We start from the raw sequence: 21,741 nt of genomic DNA, 5'->3' as shown, positions 1-21,741 counted from the left end.
GCATCAAACTGTACATTTAGCACATTCTGGGTGATTATAAAATATTTTACAATAGAGCTATTTCTTAAGTGTCTAAAAATAGTAGTGTTCATGAAACTTTTTAAAATTTACCATCAGGCCAATGCTGACAGAGTCTACATAGAACTATGCTCCGTGGTATTCTGGGAAAAACCTTTCGACTTGTTGGCTATACTATCCAGTATGGCTGTATAGCTCATTGTGCTTTTGAATACGTTGGTGGTGTTGTCATGGTAAGTTTTTACATTCAAGAAAATAATAATTTTAAATGTATACTTTTTTTTAAATTGAAGGAAAATGAGTTTCCTCCTTTATTATAATTGAAGTTATTGATTTAATGAGTAAAGTTTGACTTAAAACATAATATCTTTGTAAATTTTGGATGTAAGAGACTGTATTTGTATTCTGTTTCTGAGAAAGCACAAAAGACCCTATTAATACTCTAAGAATAATAGTTTTTACCATATATTTAATGCTAAAATGTTCCAGGATATATTCGTTGTTTCATACTTATTAACACATTTAATTTTTACACTCTATGAGATACTTATTAGAAATCCAGTATACATATGATGAGACTGAAGCTCAGAAAGCTTCAGTAACTTGCTCTAGATCCCACAGTCAGTAAATAAACTGGGAATTTTAACACAGATTTCTTCAGATTTCAAAACACCTACCCTTAACCATTGCATTTAACTGTCATTAAAACAAATGATTATTCTCCCTTGTGTCAGTATTAAAATGTTATGGATGCTCCCCACAAATGATTTTTTAAAAATATTATGTTATGAATCTGTCAACCGTGACCGTACTAACCTTTTGTCATATTCATGAAATCATTGATGGAATGTCAAGTCAGTGTTTTTCTGTTGATGTTGCTGTTATCAGGTTTACCCTGAAAGATTCAGTCATACAACCTCAAGTTGAGCTGGAGTAATGCAAATAAATGTATTTAACTGCAACTCCCCTCTTTGATTTTTTAAATTTCCAATGGGCTACAGAGGTAGTAAACATAAACTTTCATTGTGTTCTTATTTTCTGCCTGGATAGGAAGACTTGAGTAAAAATTATTTACATATAAGTGGAGTAATAGAGACTGTTGTATTTAGACTTTTTGAGGTAACAGTGATCAGTTATTATAGTTTTGAGGTATATATGGAGATTGTCTTTTAAGGCATACTAGTGTGAAGTCTTAAATTACATCTTATTATGCCAGTATTTTTCAGTATAAAATATGTTACAGTCCCATCAATGAATAATCTGTTCTCTTAGAAGAGAAGGAAATGCATCAGCTCATTGAGAATAATATGAAACCATCTAATAAATCACCATCATGGGCACTCAGTATTCGACAATACTAATAAAGTAAATAAAACATTCCTTTAGTCATTCAGCGTGTGTTTTGAGATCAGCTTTATACCAAGCACTGTTCTTGACCTTGGTTATAAAGCTGGCAACATGAGAAACAAGGTCCCTGGCCTCAAGAGCTTACTTTCTACAGGATGGCCAAAATTTGCAAACATAGGTAATATTATTTTATTTACATATTATAATGTAGTATCAGTAGACCATTTTTAATATATTTGCCCGAGTTTCCCAACTTGGTGGCCACTCTGCAGAGTTGAACTTATCTGGGAGCTGCCAGTTTACTATGAGTCATCTAAGCTGGAAGAACGTTTGCTTGATTTCTCTTTTAGGCCTGCGCACATGATTTATGTTATATTTAAAAAGGTTTTCCACTTAAATTACAAAATTATCTCTTTTCAGTGTTCTGGACCATCAATGGAGCCTACAATTCAAAATTCAGATATTGTCTTTGCAGAAAATCTTAGTCGACATTTTCATGGTATCCAAAGGTATATTAGTCATAGATATGTTATGTTTATGGTGAAAACACACACACACTCACTCTATCTTTTCTGCAGTTTCTGAACTTTATCTAAGAACTCTTTTATAAATCCAGAAGATTGACAAGCTAGATAAAGTTCTCTCTCAGTCTGAGAAAATGTTCATAGTTTCTCCAGCATGCAGAGTTTCTGGGTGATTATGTCCTTTGCATCATTGTCCAACATAGCTAGCCGGTGCTTTTTTTATGTACAGTCAAGCCTACTTTACTCTTTTTTGTGGTTGGGGGGGTGGGTGGCTAGAATGTTTTGAGTCAAGAACCAGACAGGAACTACTTTACATATCCAAATCATTGATTTGGTTTCTAAATTTTTAAAATAATCCTATTTCTGTTGACGACTGACTGTCTTATTCTCTATAGCCTATGGTGAGCCCTTGGTGCTTTTTACACTACAGCACTGTCTATAGTGGGGATGAGGAATCTTCTCTGCTATTTGTCTTCTGATTAATCAAGTTGGAAAACTCCTTGGCAAATGTGGTTTGCCACTAAATCTTTTTTAAATCCTATTTTAAATGGTGTTTCGAATTCTCTAATACTATTTATTCTAGTTAACTCCATGAGTATTATTCTTTCTGAATGCATGTCATGCATTAAAATTTTTATGTATTTTCTAAAGGACACCTCTGATTCCCTAAAATTTGGGGTCCATTGGTTTTTCATAATTTTGAAAAAATAAATCTATACCAGATTTCCTCTCCAGTAGCTAGAAATTTGACTCAGTCTAGCTGGTATTTAGCTTATGGCAAAAGTAGGTTTAGACACTCCACTTTCCTTACTGACCTTTTCTATTGTGTTTTTTGCATGTACTGATCTTACCAGCTTAGATTCTGTACAAAGAAACTACATCTTGGTCAAGCTCTGTGGTCTAGCATGGTGCCTGGATAATCCTTCCTCAGATCGTTCACCCACAACAACTTCAAGATACCTACTCAATATATATATGGGGTTTTCAAATAAAACTTGCATCAGAGGTTGTGTTCTAGCTTCTTTTCTTTTTAACATATATCAAAATATCATAATAAGGTCTTTAGATTAATTGGAAACCTAGGCTCACTGTGGCAGGAAGACAAGTTTCTGCTTTCCATGCTGATAGCCTGATTTTGATCTCCTAGTTCTTGAGCTTCCTTAACAAGGAACTGGCCTTGTTGGCTAAATAGTTTTTAAATGAATAGCTCAACATTGTATCTCTCTCTCTTTTTTCTTGATAGATACTCCTTGCATTCAGATGGGTAATATTGTACAAATTACTACATTCAGGCAATTAATGAAGATTCTTAAAGGGTTTCATTTTGTATTCTATTCATTTAGGGGTCTGTTAGATTGAAAAACAGCTCAAAATTTGGCATTTTTATGAGACATACCTAAGTAACTTTTACAACCAAGGTAGTCAGTTGGTAACTACTCTTTTAAACATATTACTGTCCTGAGTATTCTTTCTCCTTTGTCAGTAGCACAGAGCTCTAAGACTTCAGACACTCTTACTTGCTGCCTATTTCTAAAGCCAGAATAGCCATCCGTTTTAGGCAAAATGGAAGTCTGCATGTCTGGTGCATGGATCACTTTTCAGTCAAATGCTCAGAACACTTTTACTCAAGACAATGATAGCCTCGCTGCTATTTATTCTCTCAACAAATAGTTAATGAGCACCTAATTTATAAAATGTGCTGTACATTAGAGAGAATGTTAAAATGAGTAAGATATTGACCCTTATTTGCAAAATCTTATAGTAACATCAAATTATTTCTGGAACTAGGTATAGGTAATAACTAAATATATTAAATCCTTTTAAGTATGTGTATTAGTCAACAATTCAATTATTGTTCATTTTAGCAGAAAGAGCATCTTGTTATTGTTGAGGCACTACTCCTACATTTTTGTCTCCATCTTCCTTTCCACTTTGAAGATCTTTCTTATTTTTAACACATGTAGATTGTTACTTCTTCCATGAATCATGGCAACTTATGTTTGCAGTATATGTTGGGGCAGGTTTTAGCATTTTATTTGGTTGTGTCTTCTGATATTTTTACTCAAATATGTCTGTTTGACTCTATAGTAAATTGTCTGGGTTATATAACTTACGTGCTATAATTCCTCGATACTTTGAGCTCTAGGGAAGCATAGATCACGTTTCCATCACTCTGTGCGCTCTAGAGTCCATCAGTGCTCCTGCCTGGGCAGTCAAGTTAACTTGGGGAATTTGGTGGTATTTACATGGAATTGTTTTCCCATAGTTTTGTTTCTAAACATTTGGGCACAGAAGTAACACATAGTGGATACAGTGAAAGAAGATAATTTTTATCTTCTTTCAGAAGATAATCAGAAATTGTGGAACCTTCTAATAGTTTTTCCATCCCCCTCATTGTTGGATTCTAATGGATAAAAGTCAGTCACAGAGGTTCTCAAAGCTGGTCAGTGTATGGGGGAGCCAGTCTGTGAGAGGATAAAGGGTGTGGCTTTAGGTTACTTTATGAAAGCATGATAGCGATGCCATGTATGTGTTTATGCTCAATAAATAACACTGTCATTTCTTTGACTTTTTCCCTCAGAGGTGACATTGTGATTGCAAAAAGCCCGAGTGATCCAAAATCAAATATTTGTAAAAGAGTAATTGGTTTGGAAGGAGACAAAATGCTCACCAAAAGTCCATCAGAATTCTTTAAAAGCCATAGTTATGTAAGTAACATTTCAATTATGTTATTCATTGGTTTAATAATTTACTAACATTAATTGAAAACAAAAGAAAATGACATTTCTATTTTGAATATAAGTTAAAGTGCTGCATTCAGTGGAATTTAAGTATGTATGTATCAAGAACTATTTGGTCATTATATTTTATCTCCTTTTAAAACCCTGTATCAACATCTCAGTAATAATTGTTGCAGGTAAGATTCACCAATAGATGTCAAAATACTGGGCCAAAGTTTGAGGGAAAATAGTATATTTGCATAGGCTAAAGTATCTCTCCCAAGATATGTATTACAAAGGGAAAAACAGTAGCTTTGTAGAGGGGAAACCTGGCATTCACCACCTGTACTGAGTGATCAAGGTTAACTTCACCAACAACAAGACAGATCAACATAGTGTAGTCCCTGAGCTGAAGCACTCTCAGGCATGTCACTTCTGTGGTATTCTTGCAAAAGAGGATATAACCTCAGTCTAATCATGAGAAAACATCAGACAAACTTGGGCAATTGAGGGTCATTCTCCAACATAACTGACCAGTACTCTGCAAAAATGAAAGGTTAAGGTCATGAAAAACAAGGACAGGAATTGTGGTAGATTGGAGAAGACAAAGGAGATATCCCAGCTAAATGCAGTGTGGATTCCTGGCATAGACAGATTTCCAACTAACTTATGAAAGGAAAATCTACAATAGTAAAATCAAATAAAGCCTGTAGTTTAGTTCTTAAAAATCCTACTTAAAATTTTAGAATAGAAATTGCATATACTTTTGGTCTAGTCAACTTGCCTATCCAGTTAGAGAAAGGAAAAGCAGCATCATAGCAGGTGTAATGTGCTGCCTCCTCTTGCCAGTCACATGGCCACTATGACAGAGCTTTGGCAGAAGAGGGTGGCCTTTACTTTAGTCAGCATACAGTTTTCTTCCTTTGATAATTATAGTGTAATTTTCTACTTTTGTTGAAAATTTCTATGTCACTATCAAATTATTAATATAGCTATTACATCTATTAACTAACTTTACCTCTATCTTCATTCCCAATGTAAGCATATAATTAAGAGTTAAATAGTTTTCATCGTTGTAAATTTATTTTGAACTATAAATAGCCTCTGACTGCTCTGTAAGTTTGGTCAGTTGACTATTACATAATCAGTCCACTTATCTACCATCCATAATAGACGATGGTTCAACCATGCAAATGTTTCTGATGTTTATTACCATTAGTGTTAAACGTACTAGTGATAGTTAGTTGATGGTGATAATAATGTTGAAGATGATAGCACGGTATCAGGAAAGCTGTTTTTCTTTGGATGTTACCAGGGACATTATATTATTTTATTCTTCAAAAATGTCAGACTTTTACATAATGGTTGCATCTTCATATGACTGTTACCGTTTCATAGGGCATTTTCGTAACTTCTGAATTGTTTTAGCAACAAGCATATACTCGAGATGGGAAATACTGTATTTTGCTGTGCATAATGTGCTCCTGTGTATACTGTGCACCAGTGTTTTTGCACATTATACACAGGGTTATTTTTCCCCGGTATGTAGTCAGGGTACCCATGTGTAATGTGCAGCCTTATGTTTCCCTCAAAAATTTGGGCAAAAAGTTAGCGTTATACATGGCAAACTAAGGGTATTTTACAGACAAATCAGTAAAACATATACATGATAGCATCCAGGATCTGGGTACTCACACAGCACACCCACACCGTGGTGGTGGTGGTTTCCTTTCTGAGTTATTAGAGGAGAAACATCAGGACAAAAGGATTTAGATAAAATCTCTGCTAAGTAGTCAGAAAAGACAACCAGAGGGCTGTAAGATGTAGATCTTTTTTTTTTTTTTTAAATATTCTACTGAAGGAAAACGTCCATTGGAGTTTTATTATGTTTAATGAATGGATAAATTAGAGGACACTCCCATTTTGTTTCAGTGTATTCCATTCACGTTGGTTTGCATGTTTATCAGTGTACAAACATAACTGTGGTAATACTGGCCAACACTTACGTATGTACTCTGTACCAGACGCTGTTGAAACTCTTTACAAGATTTAGTTTATTTAATTATCACAACAGCAACCCAATGAGATAGATAGGTAGGAGTAGTATTTGACAGACGTAAAAAACTAAAAACAGGAGGTTAAATAAATTGCCCAATTTCAAACAGTAAATGAGAGAAACAGTTGAAATTCAAATATCGTTAGCCTGGCTCCACCCAGAATTTGTACTCCTTAACATGCTACAACTTCTCCTCCCATACTATCTTCTCCTTATCTATTATTGCTTCTACTCCCATCTCATCAAATTATACTTCCCTTAAAATGTATTTGTCTTTATTGTTTTCAAAAAGAAAAGGATCTATTTCTGGTCAGGGGCAGTATTGGTCCTTAAAGAGAAGCCAGGAAGTTTTGAAGGTTTTCTCACCCCGACCAGTTTTTCTAGGCTAGAATTTTTCAAGCTGTAAGAATTGTATAGCTATTACAGAACCACTTTAGTAAATGTGTTCCATTAATCAAGATGATTTATAACAAAAATCCATCCAAGTTTGGGGCACTCTAAATAAAGCGAGACCAAACTGTTTGCAGGGTCTGCTCCTTCAGAGGGTTCCCTTTTTCAGCTATCTCAAAAGCACACTGGTGCTGTATTTTATGCAATCGGTTTCTTCTCCTTACCTGCGCATCCTCTTAGAAAAATTATTATTGTTTATAAGAAGAAGACATTACTATTCAGATCTTGATTGAACTGCATAGTAACAATGATGAATAGTAAATGTGTTTTGAATTCCAGGCAAAAAAACATTATTGTCTAAGTATGTGCTTCAGAAAGCAAAACACCAACATTGTCATTTGGAACCTAGAATACAGAGTTTAGCATATGAAAGAAATACCATTGTTCCTAAGCTGGCATATAAAAATATAAACGGATCATTGGTTAAGTGAAGTGGAACCATTTTATTCACTCCAGAGTTCTAAAAGTCTGTATGGCAAGCCACGCTTAGGAACTATGATTTATTTTTTACATTAAGCATTTGGAAACTAAGCAGACCATATCAAGGTTCTTTTGCAGTGGGTTTTGCTTATTGTGTTTTGATATTTGAGGCCAGTAGTTCTTTCCTTGGGTTAGGGACTGAGCACTGGCTACTAGGACGTAAGCTTAATTTGTGATTCTTGAAAGAAACAAATTGTATTCAGCACAAACATCTTGAATTACTTACCTCCCTATATGATAGCAATTCCTCAAGCTTACTGCTAGAACCCTCTAATTTGCCAAAAATATTTAGCTGGAAGTAGAAACATTAAGCAAATAGGAAACACATAAAATGAACTGGCATTCTCCTATCTATTTGTACAGTAGGTAAAGTAAAAGCCTATTTAATGTAGGGGATTTGGGCCAGGACTCTGGAAATGTAGTAAAATTGTGTTATAAAGCTAATGAAGAGGCAAAGAAAAATACTTCATTATCTTTCTGAGGATAACATTATGTGAGAGTCCAGGCTGTGACTTGAATCCAAAGTGTAACTGTGGTACAGCTAGGCATTTTGAAATATATAGTAAATCCTTGTCAGCAAACACACTGTAAGATTTTTATCTAAACCACCTAACTCCTTCGCTACCACATCTCCCTGTTGGAAAGAGTTGTGCACACTCACTGACTGCACTCCGAACTTTGTCTTCTCTCTAGGACTTGGTACAGTGACGCTGTGGTCCCTGCACGTCATGCAGCAGTTCTTGTCAAGGGTCCTCAGCGACTTCAGTCCCGTGATCAACTCTGAGTCCTCATTTCACTTGACCAATAGTTAATGTTTGGAAGAGTTCTTAAAACCTGGTTTCCCTAGTTTTAGGGACACCACTGTCTCCAGGTTCTTCCTATCTTTTTGCTTCTGATTTTCTTTTGTTGGTTCTTCCAAATGTTTGAGTAACTAAAGGTTCACACTCACACTTTAGATGACCTCACCCTGTCTCATGGTTTTAAATACTAACTTAATTCCCAAATTTATATCAATAACTTCTTTCCTGAACTCCAGAAGTGTTTATCTAAAATCTGCCCAATATGTCCATTTTAGTCTATAAAGGTCACCTCAAACTTAACATATCTAAAACTAAACTGATTTTCCATCCCAACCTGGCCCCTGCCACACACCCTCCCATCACAGTAAAGCTTGTCCCTTTCTCCTGCTCAGGTCGTAAACCTTGGGAGTCATCTGTGACTCCTCTTCTTTCACCCCACATCCCTCACATTAGGAAATCCTAACTCTGTCTTCTAAACATAATCAGAATCAGACCGCTTCTTTGTCACCCTTACTGCTGCCGTCCTGGTGCGAGGCAAATTTATCTCCCTAGTTTTCTTGCAGTAACTTCTGAACCGCTCTCTCTGCTTATACCTTTCTCGTCTTCTTGCTTTCCTGCCCTCCACTGATTGCTCTACATAGTAGCTGAAATAATCCTTTTTTGTAAGGATGCCCTTTAAGAGTGACAGTGTCATTGTTCTTCAGGAAGACCCCAGTGACTCCCCATCTTGGTCATAACAACAGCCACACACCTTAGGGTGGCCTGTCAGACCCTACCTGGTCATCCCACCTGCTGCCTGTTCTTGTAATTTTACTGGAACGCAGGCATGCTCATTCATTTACATATTGTCCGTGGCTGCTTTCACTAAAACAGCAGAGGTTGAGTAGTTGTAACAGAGACTATATGGCTTGCAAATTTGTGCTATTTACTATCTGGATCTTTACAGAAAAAGTTTGCTGACCCATGCTCTAGAATAGATGGCAGGGATTTGTTTTGATCATGGCTGATTTCCCAGCACCCAAACTTTGATCTGGCACCTAGTGGCAGCACCCAAACTTTGACTTGGCAGGTAGTAGGTACAAAAAATACTGGAAGGGTAGATAAATGTGTACATATGGATAGGGTCTGACCATGTCTTCTTTCAGTTATTCTGCTTTTACTCAGTTTCTTTTACTAGTTTCTACCGAAAACTTGCTCCCAAACAAGTGCATTATGTCACTATTTTTCAGTAAGATAGGTGTTCCTATAGCTCACAACACTCTGTAGGCTGCTGCTGAACTGGCCAATCTGGGGTTATTCTAGTCTGCATAGAAGACTTGAAAGCTTAGCTACTTCCACGGTAGGGCTACCTGACTGCAGGTTCCCTCTTACTTTGTACCAGGACAGCAGAGTGCCAAGTACTGCTTCTTCCCTCCAGCTGACTTGTATTCGGACTGAATAGTATTTTTCAATCATTTTTATTAAGCAGGCTAAAAATTCACTGGGCTTCGACATACCACTTGGTATGACAATAAAGTGGTTGACATACCACTTTAGAATACTCTAAACTAAATCTTTTAAAGGAATCATAGAACTGAGGAACTCTGGACCTACCTAGCTCTTATTTTGAAGGAAGGTGTGGTTCTCCAGAAATGCTATCTTGGGTTTGTTATGATGAGGGCTAAGCTGCCCTTGCCACACGCAGTGCCTGCTAATGACGTTGCGCAGTGATAAGAGTTTTCTACATTTCAGGAGAAATGCATGTGCGTTTTGGACATTATTTACCACTACACCAGTATTTTGTTCTTGTGATCCTTTATTGGTTGGCAGGGTAGTGATGGTCAGAGTTATTACTTGTAGTTGGTAAACCGCTCCTTTAACTGTAAACTTCTGCTTTTCAGAGATTGTTCATTGCAAAATGAATATTCAGTTTTTCAATCTTCCAAAATTAAAATATTATTGAATTTCAGTTTCTCAATCATATTGAAGATGGACATATTAAAAGAAATATGATTATGAAGACTTCAGTATATTCCTGTAGTTTTATCATAGCACTCTCTTGCTATTGTTAAAGGAAATGAATCTATAGTCGTCATAAAGAGTGTATATTTTTACTTTTATTATTGGCCTATCAAAATATCAGGCCACTTAAAGCTTTATGGTTCTTGATACCGTAGATTCCAGAGCTATGCACAGAAGATGAAGTGTTACTTACCAATGATAGTCTGTTACCACAGAGCGATGGTAGGAGAATAAGGAATGTAATATTTCTTACATTGTTTCTTTTTGAATTATAGAGTGTGTTAGTAACATCATTGTTGTTATTGGTGGGAAGGCAGGAAATAGAGACAATTTTACATTTCAGACATAACTGATGAGATGTTCACAGGATGCACAGGTAGTATCCTTAAAAGGAGAGCTTGGAAATGGGACAATATGCCAGTAATAAAACTGTTTTATAGTGTGTTGGGAAATATTTAAATAAAACTTACCAACAAACTGAAAAACAATCTCCCTAATCCAGCAGCATTGGAAAATGGTCCCTGGGGGATAAGTAGTGACGGAAAGAGACTTGACTTTGGGTGGTGAACACACAATACAATATACAGATGATGTGTTGTAGAATTGTACACCTGAAACATATAATTGTATTACCCAGTGTCACTGTAATAAAATCAGCTTAAAAAATGATCACTTTATAGAGTTAACACTAATAACTTCTTAATGTGCACTGTATATTTAGGTTATAGTTCAAATCCTTGAATACCCTAATGCTGTTTTTCTGTTTGTTTAAATGTCATTTACTTCAGCTAAAGGTCACAACCATATGGCCTTCTATTACCACTTGTATTATAAACAGAAAAGTACTTCTGCGTAGGGAGAGGACTCATCAGACTGAAAGGGCTTATTACAAGCTGCTGATACACGAAATCCTTATGTCATTTAAATAGAAGAACTACCTAATAATGCCACTTATTACAAGGATATCTAAACAGGGGCCTTGCTTTTTGCAGACTGTAGCGATAAAAACCTGTGCTACACGTCCATTTCTCGGCAACGGCTCCCCGGGGAATCAATCGCAGCACACTGCTAATGTCTTGATTGCAGCTGATGTGGAGGAAGTGTGTTTACTCTTGTGCTAGAGCGAAGTTCACTGCGGAGATGATGTGACTTTTTCATCCTATAGTTAACACAATTCTGAAGATAAATTTGACTGATTGTTTACAGTTCTGACGTGTTTTTCTTCTGATGTTAACACTAAATTATCATCTTTGAGGCTCCCACAACTTAAGCAGTTTCTGATGTGTTTTCTGAATATTTTCAGAATAATTTGATTTTATTTAGTTTCAATAATTTGATCTTAAATAGTTTATAAAATTTTATCTTGCAGAAATGTATTTTCTTTTATGTGTGTGTGTGTGTGTGTGTGTGTGTATATATATATATATATATATACACACACACACGCGTGCAGGGGACCCAAAAAGCCCTGGCATTTGTTTATTAAAAATTGTGTATTTATTCTGACATGTTTAAATTTCAGTCATGTTCAAGGTACTCTCCATTTGATGCTGTACACCTATCAGGATGTTTTTCCTCTGCTCAAAACAGTTTTTTAAATCACCAGTTTTGATGCCTTTTATTGCTTCTGCAGTCTTTTTGTTTCACCTCTTCCACATTGGCAGAATCTTTCCCCTTGAGGACTTTTCTCATTTGGTGAGATTGGGTGATTGTAGAGAGGGTGGGGCATGGGAGCTCATCCATTTTTGGTCAAAAAACTGCTGAATACCCAGCTCATTGTGGGCAGGTGTGCTCGTTAATCACCCATTGTGAAATGGGCAAATGTGTTGAGTCTTCAAAAAATATTAACTGAAGTCGAATGCAGCCTCTCACAACAATGCCAGCTAGTCCACTGATACAGATGGGTTCCTACAACACTCACCTAGTGGGGGAAGTGTATACTACAAGGGGCCTGTCCTCCAGAAGATAATTCAGGTTTTTGGGGGTTCCCCTCATATATTTATGTGTATATATATGAGTATCAATATTTCTATTGAACGATTAGCAAGTCTTCCTAAAACTAATGTGTTCTCATCTAAAAATATTTTAATCCTCCAAGTTGGTTTGAGTTTCCAGTTCAAAGTTAGAAAGTCACTGCCTTTGTGTGAATCTAGGGAGGCAGTTGTACCATTCAGTAAAATGCAGATATAATATGTACTTCCATATGTATGCTATAAGAGACCTCTATACTTGAAAGTTGCCTAAAAGTAACCCGGAGACATTGAGACTGAAATTATGACACTGCTGTTCGTTGCTAGCATCTGAAGCAGACTCCAACTCTGATAGTAGTAAAGTGTCATGTGGCTTCCTAATGTGATATAGTTGTACACTGGAAGGCTACTTGAGTAGGGGTAATATGTTCAAATGTCTTTTCAACTAAGCAACTAAATGAAGTTCTGTGTTACCACTTTGGGTAGTTAAATTCCTGCAGGTTTCTGTGACCCATTTAACCTTGGCCCATAAAAGCATTCTTGTTCTACTCAACTATTCTCTACCCAAAAGAAGGATGGCAAAGAGGAATAGCAGAAATAAAAACAGGGGTATGCATGTTATAAAACAGTGGAGAGAGTAAATTAGCAAGAAAGTATTGGCATCATGAGCCACTGTACTGCTCACCTTGATAGGTGAGAGTGCTTTCCTCCTGGATTAGAATTTTCATAATTTTTAATTTTAAGAAAATTTAGAAATCATTTAGTTTTGCATAGCTAGTGCTTACATGCCCACTAAACATACATGCAGAGCCAACAGGAAAGGAGACAAAGTACTTAAAAGTATGGGGTAATTTAAAATGCTAAGATCAACTGAAGATTCCGATCTATTTTCTATACATTGTATGTATGAATCTCTCAATGAGGAAGGACTAAGAGAAACCTTGTCTTCTGAAGATACCTAAAATTTGACCCGACATCCTTATGTAAGGAAGGTAGGTCTAGGGACAAAGATGCTGTGGACTTTTGGCCCCAGCAAGAGGTGTACCTAAGTCCAGCATTCAGGCACCTTCCCTAGAAAGGCTGTGCCTCAGGAGCAACTGGAACCACTGGCTTTGGTGGGGGTGGAGGGGGGGGGTGGGAGGAGTGAAGATTTGAATGGCCTTCAGGAGTCGATAGAGATGGACAGACATTTCCAACATTAATTTCTCCACTTGCCTTTTACATTTTTTTCCATCCATGCATTCATGAATTCTAACACTTATTGAGCACTTGTTGGAGGGCCACCAGCAGCACCATGCTGGGTAGATCCCTGCTTCCAGTGCTACCCAACAGCACTTTCTGCAAGGATGGAATATTCTACATCTGCACTGTCTAATATGGCAGCCAGGAGGTACAGGTGGCTGTTACACATAGGGAACATGGCTGTTGTGTCTGAGGAACTGAACTTTTAATTTTATATAATTTGTAAAACAGCCACATGTGTTGCTATTTACTACCATATTTGACAGTACAGCGTTAGGAGCTTGTAGTCAAGCTGGAGGAACAGACAGGTACTACAATATGGTGTACGAGAATTATATACAAGATGTTATGATAAGATGCAAGAGGCTCTTTTCCACTTGGGGTAGACAGCATTATTCCTGAGAGGAGAGGTAAAACCTGAGTGGAAGCTCTGATGGATAAGTAGGAGTTAGCCAAAGCAAGTGCCATGTTCCGTTCTAGAAGGGAGAGTGCAGCACTGTGCTTTGGGCAGCTGCCAAAAGTAACTTGCTGTGTCTGGAACATATTGTGGGGAGGGGGTAGTGAACAGAGATAAAAATGAAAAAAAAGTAAGTGCATCTCAGTTTCTTGCATGTCTCAAGCAGGGGAGTAAACATTTTTACAGTTAGTTTTTAAAGATGACCCTGATATGAGTATAGACGAACAGAAGATGGCTTGGAGTAGGGGAGGCTGGAGGCAGGGACCGCAGTTCATAGGATGTAAGACATAACTGAGACAGTAACAGTAAGAGCGGAAAGCAGTACCAAGTTTGGAGAGAGATTAAGCAAATGCCTAGACAGGATGAGATGCTGGGAGAAGTGGAATTGAGGGGCTTCATCCTGACCCCGTTCTCTGGCTTTAGCAGTAGGGGTCACAGAATACTCAAATAGAGGATTCTGGGGCGGGGGGGGCTGTTAATATGGGAAATGAAGAGAAGATATATTCAATTTTTGAGTAGCATAAAAGCCTGTCTGATAAGCCTGTGATATATTAATTTTAAATTAACATAATGGTAATTAAATCATTATAGTAAGTGGGGGGAAAAGGTGCTTTCCCAGCATGATTATCTGGATGCTGTATTATTCCTTCCTTGATGTCCGCAGTGCACTTTCCTGATCTCTTAATCAAAACAGTGTTTTGATGTTCTCAGCCTTCAGAGATCAATCTTTTTAAATATCTTAAGCTATTCTCTTTGTAGCTTCCATCATCACAAAAATTGCATCTGTCATCTACCTGCCTAATTTGCAACTTTGTAAACACAAAGCTAGATTTCATTCTAAATAACTTCTAGGATATGGAACATTAGAGTTGTGGTTTTGGTGAATAAGATACAAGTAGGATAATTTGTCAAAGAAAAACATGCAACACAATATATTTTTAAGGCATTAGTAACATAAAATACCAAATGAGCTACATATTTTAATCATTTTTTTGGAGTATGGACACTTTCCTACACCTGATCTTCTATTTCTAATACCATTTCAGTTGTGAATCAGTTTTCTAGCCAATCTCTGTCTGAAGCAGTTAGGCATGAAGGCCATGGACATTGAAAAGAACTACAGAGTTTTGCCTGTAGAAATAAATCCATATAGGGATGAGTTTTGACTTTGGGAAGAATTATTTGAAGTACCAGGAATCAAAATTTTGGTGGAAATACTTTAATACATATTTTGTATCTATCTGATTTACCAACCATTTAGACTTTTTTTGAGAGCATGGGAAAAACTCATTATTTATATACTTACCACTATATCCTACTATTCTATGAAATACACTGTGTTTCATTATGTTAGGCTCATCTTTTAGAATATGAGAACCAGAGTATACATCAGGTCATATTGCAATGAAAGTACAGCCCTGGCTGGTGTGGATCAGTGGATTGGGCACCAGCCTGCGAACTAAAGGGTCGCTGGTTCAATTCCCAGTCAGGGCATATGCCTGGGTTGTGGGCCACGTGCCCAGTAGGGGGGTGTGCCAGAGGCATTCACATTGATGTTTCTCTCCCTCTCCCCTTACCTCTAAAAATAAAAAGTGAAAAGTCTTTAAAATGAAAGTACAGAGATAAATCTTGAAATGATACTATAGAAAGATGCTTCTTTTAAATACTAATCCAAAAATAGAGCAGGCATAACATTGTTTTATAAATAGCACAAGAAAAGAAATCAGAGAGCAAAAACTCATTGTTCTAGAGAAAAGATTCTGTAGGAGTAGGACATTACAACAGATGGCTAGGATGCGAGGGCCTGTTTACTGGCTTCAATCGCAGCCCTTTCCCCTTTCCTCTAACCTGACTCGGTGGAAGCTTGGTAGCGCATTCTGAAGAAGCAGTGCCTCATCAGGGAGCGCCTAAACATTTGGAGTGTAATATATATTCCTTGATGAAGAGTCCTATTAAAAGAATGAAAGTGTTAGTGTTGAGTAATACATTTGGATGATTAAGTGTTACAAGTGAGTTTCACTATGTCAGTTAACATAATTAATATGGCAGCTATTCACAATTAATGTACATTTTATATTATATTGGATTCAATTCCCAGTCTTGGCTAATATCAGAACTATGTAATTGAATACAGTATAAAGGAAAATGATAAAAACATAACCAAAGTAAAATTACAAAGCACAGTGCACTTTGCAAATTTCTGAATAGGCTGTAGGAAAACTAGGAACAAAGAAAAAGCCCAGAAGGCATCATTCACAGCAACAACTGGGGCAACTGCTAATAACAAGCTAATATTCAGTGAGTGCTTACTAGATGCAGGAGCCTATGTGTTATTCCACTAGGTTGTCAGAATATTTCTGTAAGGCATTCATTTATTAGTCCCAGGTGTATAAATGAGGTTTAAATAACCTGTCCAAAGTGCTTAACTAACAGTAGTAGGGCCCCATTTTGGTATGGACTGTACTATCTTTGACCTCTATGCCAAACAACCCGTCAAGAGATTCCGATTCAGGCCGAATGGTGTTAAACACATAAGGATGAAAAGGAGCTCAGCTTGCAATAGCTATGAAGATGAGCAGGTCAAGTCTTAGAGTAAGTTCAAAACCTACTCAGCAGGGAGACACACCCTAATGAACTACAACTTGTTGGCACAAAGCACCCCCCATCATTACCCTCACCGCGATGCTTTAGGTGTGTGTAGCCATCTGTAACTTCTGTGTAAATTCCTCTGTGGTAATAACTGGCTATGAATCTAAGGTAGCACCATTTTTAATTAGGGAAGTGCAGTAACAGTCTATGGACTGTTAGGAATGATGAAGATAAGCCAGAATTTAAACGGAGAGGAAAAAGAGCAGGACTGCGTAGACATAGTACCCACCGAAATAATCAAGTGTGTGAACTGTTCCATACCTTGTCCTTATATAATGGTGAATCCCTTTGTCATGCATCTAGCATGTGGGGCACCTCCATTGGGACTCCAGATGCTACAATCAGGTAGACGGGTGTGGGCAAGAGGTTGTGGCAAGGAGAATGTCAATGAGAGTAAGTCAGTGGAACTGTTCCTTGAATTTTTATTTCAGAGATACCCAAAACTGACACTTGAGACACTCCCATTTTTTCTTAAAATTAAAGATTAATCATCTTTTTTCAGCCCATTGTTCTTAAAAGCTCTTCTACTTGATTGCCTCTGGGGGAGATTTAATGCCTCACTTTTTGGCATTATCTGTCTTGTTTATGGCTATCTTGGTGTTACAAGAAGGGTAAACAACAACATGTTCACTGGTGGTGTTTCTCATTGCTGTTACTTTAGTAAAAAAACAGATTTTCCAATGTCTATCAGACCTTTTAGAACTGTATAATAAATTACTTCGTTTTCCAGATATTCTCTCCAGTATGTCTGCTTAGTATCAAACCATGGCTACATTTTGGCTACATGTCATGATTAAGCAGAATATGCATTAACCACATAATGGTATGGGAATTTGACTTGATCCTGCTTACCTGAAAGATGGTAACATAAAAAAATGATTATTTGGGTATTAATTGTTAGACTGAAATGACATGTAAAATTATATGAAGTGTTTTCCTGGGCAGGGAAATTATCCTGTTTGTCTTTGCCAAAAAGAAAGGCGGCTTTCTGATTGCTTTCAGAAAACGTGTGCCTCTCCTTTTTCCTATTTAATTAAAGAAAAGGAAAAAAATAATCATGTCAAAAAAGGATTCCAAAGACTGTGCCCCTCTCCTTGCCATTTTCTTTAACAACTATTAGTGTTATTGTTTCTTTAATAACAATAAACATTGTTTCCTTTCATTCACATTTTAGGAGAACCATGAAGGAGGCACAAGCAATTGTAGGGACAGTGCCCACCCTTACCTTTGCAGGTTGTAAATTATGAAATATCTGGCAAACAACGGGTGAATTAAACATCAAATCTGTTATTAGGCTTTTCTGTTTGGGGGGGTTTTTTTTGAAAGGTCCAAAATACAAATATCTTACTCTTCAGTCAGAATTTTTACTTAATTAGATATTCTTTGCTTAATCAAATAAGTGAGTTTGATTATAGTTTTAGTAAATGTGTTATTTGATATTGTGGGCTCTTTCATCAGAATTCACTTGAATCAAGAAAGGTAACACCTGTGGATTGGTTCACAAAAGCCTCTTTTGTTAAGTGGACACCCGCAGGCCCTGAAGCAATTACATTTGTTGCTTGTACCATAAAAGAGGCACTTAACCAGACCTCAGCGAGTATTGCTGAGAGCTAGTCTTGATTCTTTTGTCCAGCCCTGAGATTAGGTTTTAGCTTAGCTCAGGAAGTAAACCTCTGACGTAGAAAGAAAAAACAAGCATGATTTAAGGGTTCTTTTAATGCTTTAAAATTTAGCCCTCAAGTTAGCTGTATCTGAGGCCCTGGGAAAATTCAGATTTGAGCAGAGGTAAACTGTTCTATGTGGCAATCATTGTAAAAACACAATCTGTATATTCTTAGTTAGTCTCATGTGTTCATTTAAGTTACCATGGCAGATGTACAGAAGTATAAAAAGGAAAAGTATCTAACTATTAAAAAGTTTGGGTTATAAGAAGTAATGAACATAACATGGAATTGGGGGATTTCCATTTTTGGCAATTTGCAAAACATTTAGTACAGATGCATTTACTGAAATCCTGTTCTACCTTAGTTGGAAAGTTATAGTGGCTTTTTAAAAAATACATTTAAAAATATAGTTTAATCACTATTTTATCTGTTAATATTTTGTTATAATAATGTTACTATAGATTTTTTTTCTCTTATCTGCTTGAATTTTCAATTTAGTGATAACAACTTGGTTAATCCAACAGACAAGAACTGTTTGGAGTTAGAAAGGGCATTTCGCTTCTGTTCCTCGCCTCACTCCATAAGGCGAGGTTTGGGGCTTCAGACCCCTATCCAAACTGTGTTGTAATTTGTTTGTTTAAATAAATGAGTTCTTAGCTAGGCTGATATTTCAGTTACCCAGACATCTGGTGACAATGCTGCTAATCGCAGTCACTGGCTGCACTGCACAGAGCGCGAGCTTGCTATCCGGGCTGGGGCATCGTTGGGTCCGGTTCTTTCCACACCACCACAGACAAAAAAGACTTGTTTTAATTCCACAGTGTTCCCTTTTTTAAAAGTACAGGTATCAGTGAAAGGTCTAGGCATATTGAGATACATATGTTAAGTGCTTGTGCGTGTATTTTAAATTGCCTAAATAATAACATACAAGTCACAAAAATGTACATTGTGAAACATAAAACAAACTTTTGTGAGTTTTCTTTCAACATTTATACCCAATGCCCTGTAATTTAGCTTTTTTCACTATCTGCATATAAATCTATTAGTTTTTTTTAAACCAGCTATTATGATAGAAATAAACTTATTTTATTTAACCTCTGCCTACTGAGGAAGTATTTATATTGTTGCCAATTTTGAGATACAAGTAACATCATAGTGAACTCCTTTGTTCCTACATAATTGCAGGCAGAGTTGGGCAAATCTTTTCTGAAGATTTTGTTAGGGAAAGACTAAAATGAAATCAGAGAAGAGCCACCCCCAAAAGGGACACAAGGCAATGCCAAAAGCACACAAAACTTTTAATTCCGACCAAAAGGATTCTCTTCATATTATGAAGTACACTAAAAGTCACAATAAAAACTTTACATTAGATAATTTGAATCTGTTTCTGACAATGATGGAGTGACTGGTGCTGAACTTGCCTTTCAGTCATTAAAAAAACTAGAAAATTGGACAGAATATGTGAAACAGCTATTTTCAGACAGTGCACAGCAGGCAGGACCAGATGGATCCCCGAGAGAAGGGAAACGAGCCTGGCCAGCCCTACACTTGCCCCAGCCTCTCTGCCTGAAGGCCACTTGCAGGAGGCCTGAGGAGGGGACATGCACAGTGGCCTTGCTCAGTGGAGGAGACGAGGGATCAAGGTGGAAGGAAGTGTAAGTGGTTGGAATTTATGGATCAAATCAGCAGGGGCAGCTGAGATCCAGTTCTCTTGGCTTTTGGGCTGAATGCATACTAAACTGCCTGCTCATGGTGCAATTTAAGAAACTGAGCAAAGAACCTGTAGTGGGGAGCTAAGTAATTCCCAGAGCTCACACAGGGCTGAGAGCCATTTGAACTCTGACCCGCCAGAGTGGACAGATCTCACTGAATATCCAGAGCATTCAGTAGAGACCCCAGAATATCATGTCCTACTGGTAGGGCAAAAGAGAACGTTGTGAGCTAGGTGGGTACAATCTAACAAACTTAAAAACAAGGCTTGAGCCACAGCTAAATTAACTGCCTCCCCCTAAACAAACAGACCTGTCCAGCAGACCTGTCCATACTCTAAAGAAAGACAACAAAATACACTCAGCAAATGAATGTCCAACTCAGTCACAATTGCTAAAATGTAACTCATAACCAGAACAAAAATCAGTTAAGTAAATTCAAGGATGACAGAGATAATGGAATTAACAGACATGTGCTCCAAAAGACCAATTCTAAGTATTTTTGAGGATATGGAGGGTGGACATAATGAGGAAAGAAACAGTAAATGTGAAAAAGAGCCAAGTGAAATTTCTAGAGCTTATAAACAGAGACTACAAAAGATCCCAGACCAGGAGAAAACATAATGCCTGTCACAGGACATTGAACTAAAGTATATAAAAGACTCTTAAGATGAAGAATAAGAAAAAAAAATTTAAAAATGGGCATGGTATTTTAATAATACTTCATAAAGGATACATAATAGGCACAAGAAAAAATGCTTGTCAGAAAAATGCAAATGAAAACCACAGTGTGATACTAATAATGGACTAGAATGGCAAAAAAATTTTTAAATGAGAACATCAAGATTTTGGAACAACAAAAAAACACATACCTTGGTGTTTGTAGTGTAAAACGGTATAATCTCATTGGAAAATTTTAAGGCCAATTACGTACTTATGACTAGAAATTTTACCCCAAGGTGTTTACTGAAAATGGACTTGTACATGAATGTTCACAGTGCTTTATCTGTAAGAGCCCCAAACTGCAAACAATGTAAATACCCATCAATAAGGTCATGGATAAACATTGTAATTTACAATGGAATACCACAAGCAATGAATGAATGACTGATACATACCCACAATATGCATTAATCATAAGAATTTGCTGAACAAAAGCCAGACACTAAATAATATCTACTGAGCATATAAATGGGCAGTCTTTTTCCTATGAAATTCAGAAACAGGTAAAACTAGTCACTGGTAATGGAAAACTGATCACTAGTTGCCTAGGGCTGGCTGTAGGGGCAGGGGGCTGACAGGAACAGGAAGGGGCTTTGGGGCATGATGGAAATGTTCTCCATTTTGATTGTGGCAGGTGGTTTTACAGATGTGCATATTTTCCAAAATTAGTGTCAAAATTTAAAATGAGCGTGTTTTACGGTATGTAAAGTATACCTTTATAAAATTGATTTTTAAAGTGTATGCCTTTAACTCAGTACCAAAAATAGTTGTGTTTCAAAAACAGAAAAATTTCAAACATCATGAATCTGTTACTGGGAAGCCGAGTAAACTGATGGAGAGGCAGGGTCAGCAGAAGGTACTGCTTGATTTTAAAAGGTACACACTTAGAGGTTTTCCTGTTTATAGAGAAGTGCTCATTAGATTAAAGGTA

At 37.0% G+C, this 21,741-nt stretch overlaps 1 protein-coding gene across 5 annotated transcripts in view; it reads left to right on the top strand.

Annotated features, from left to right (window-relative positions):
* The window catches only part of IMMP1L (inner mitochondrial membrane peptidase subunit 1), a 55,860-nt gene that overhangs the window by 30,155 nt on the left and 3,964 nt on the right, over positions 1 to 21,741 (top strand). For 3 of the 5 annotated variants that reach the window (XM_036029188.1, XM_028516212.2, XM_036029189.1), the window contains 3 exons: positions 118 to 251; positions 1,786 to 1,874; positions 4,471 to 4,597. In XM_036029188.1, coding sequence (XP_035885081.1) covers positions 147 to 251; positions 1,786 to 1,874; positions 4,471 to 4,597 — 321 coding nt within the window. In that variant the 5' untranslated portion in view covers positions 118 to 146. Of the gene's footprint in view, positions 1 to 117; positions 252 to 1,785; positions 1,875 to 4,470; positions 4,598 to 10,551; positions 10,687 to 11,388; positions 11,657 to 21,741 lie in introns of those variants that run through there. The other 2 variants (XM_036029190.1, XM_036029191.1) reach the window with 2 other exon arrangements.

This window comes from Phyllostomus discolor, chromosome 6 (assembly GCF_004126475.2).
Source record: "Phyllostomus discolor isolate MPI-MPIP mPhyDis1 chromosome 6, mPhyDis1.pri.v3, whole genome shotgun sequence".
NCBI classification, from domain to species: Eukaryota; Metazoa; Chordata; class Mammalia; order Chiroptera; family Phyllostomidae; genus Phyllostomus; species Phyllostomus discolor.
The sequence above is the reverse complement of the archived record's forward strand: the minus strand, read 5'-3'. Positions and strand labels throughout refer to the sequence as shown.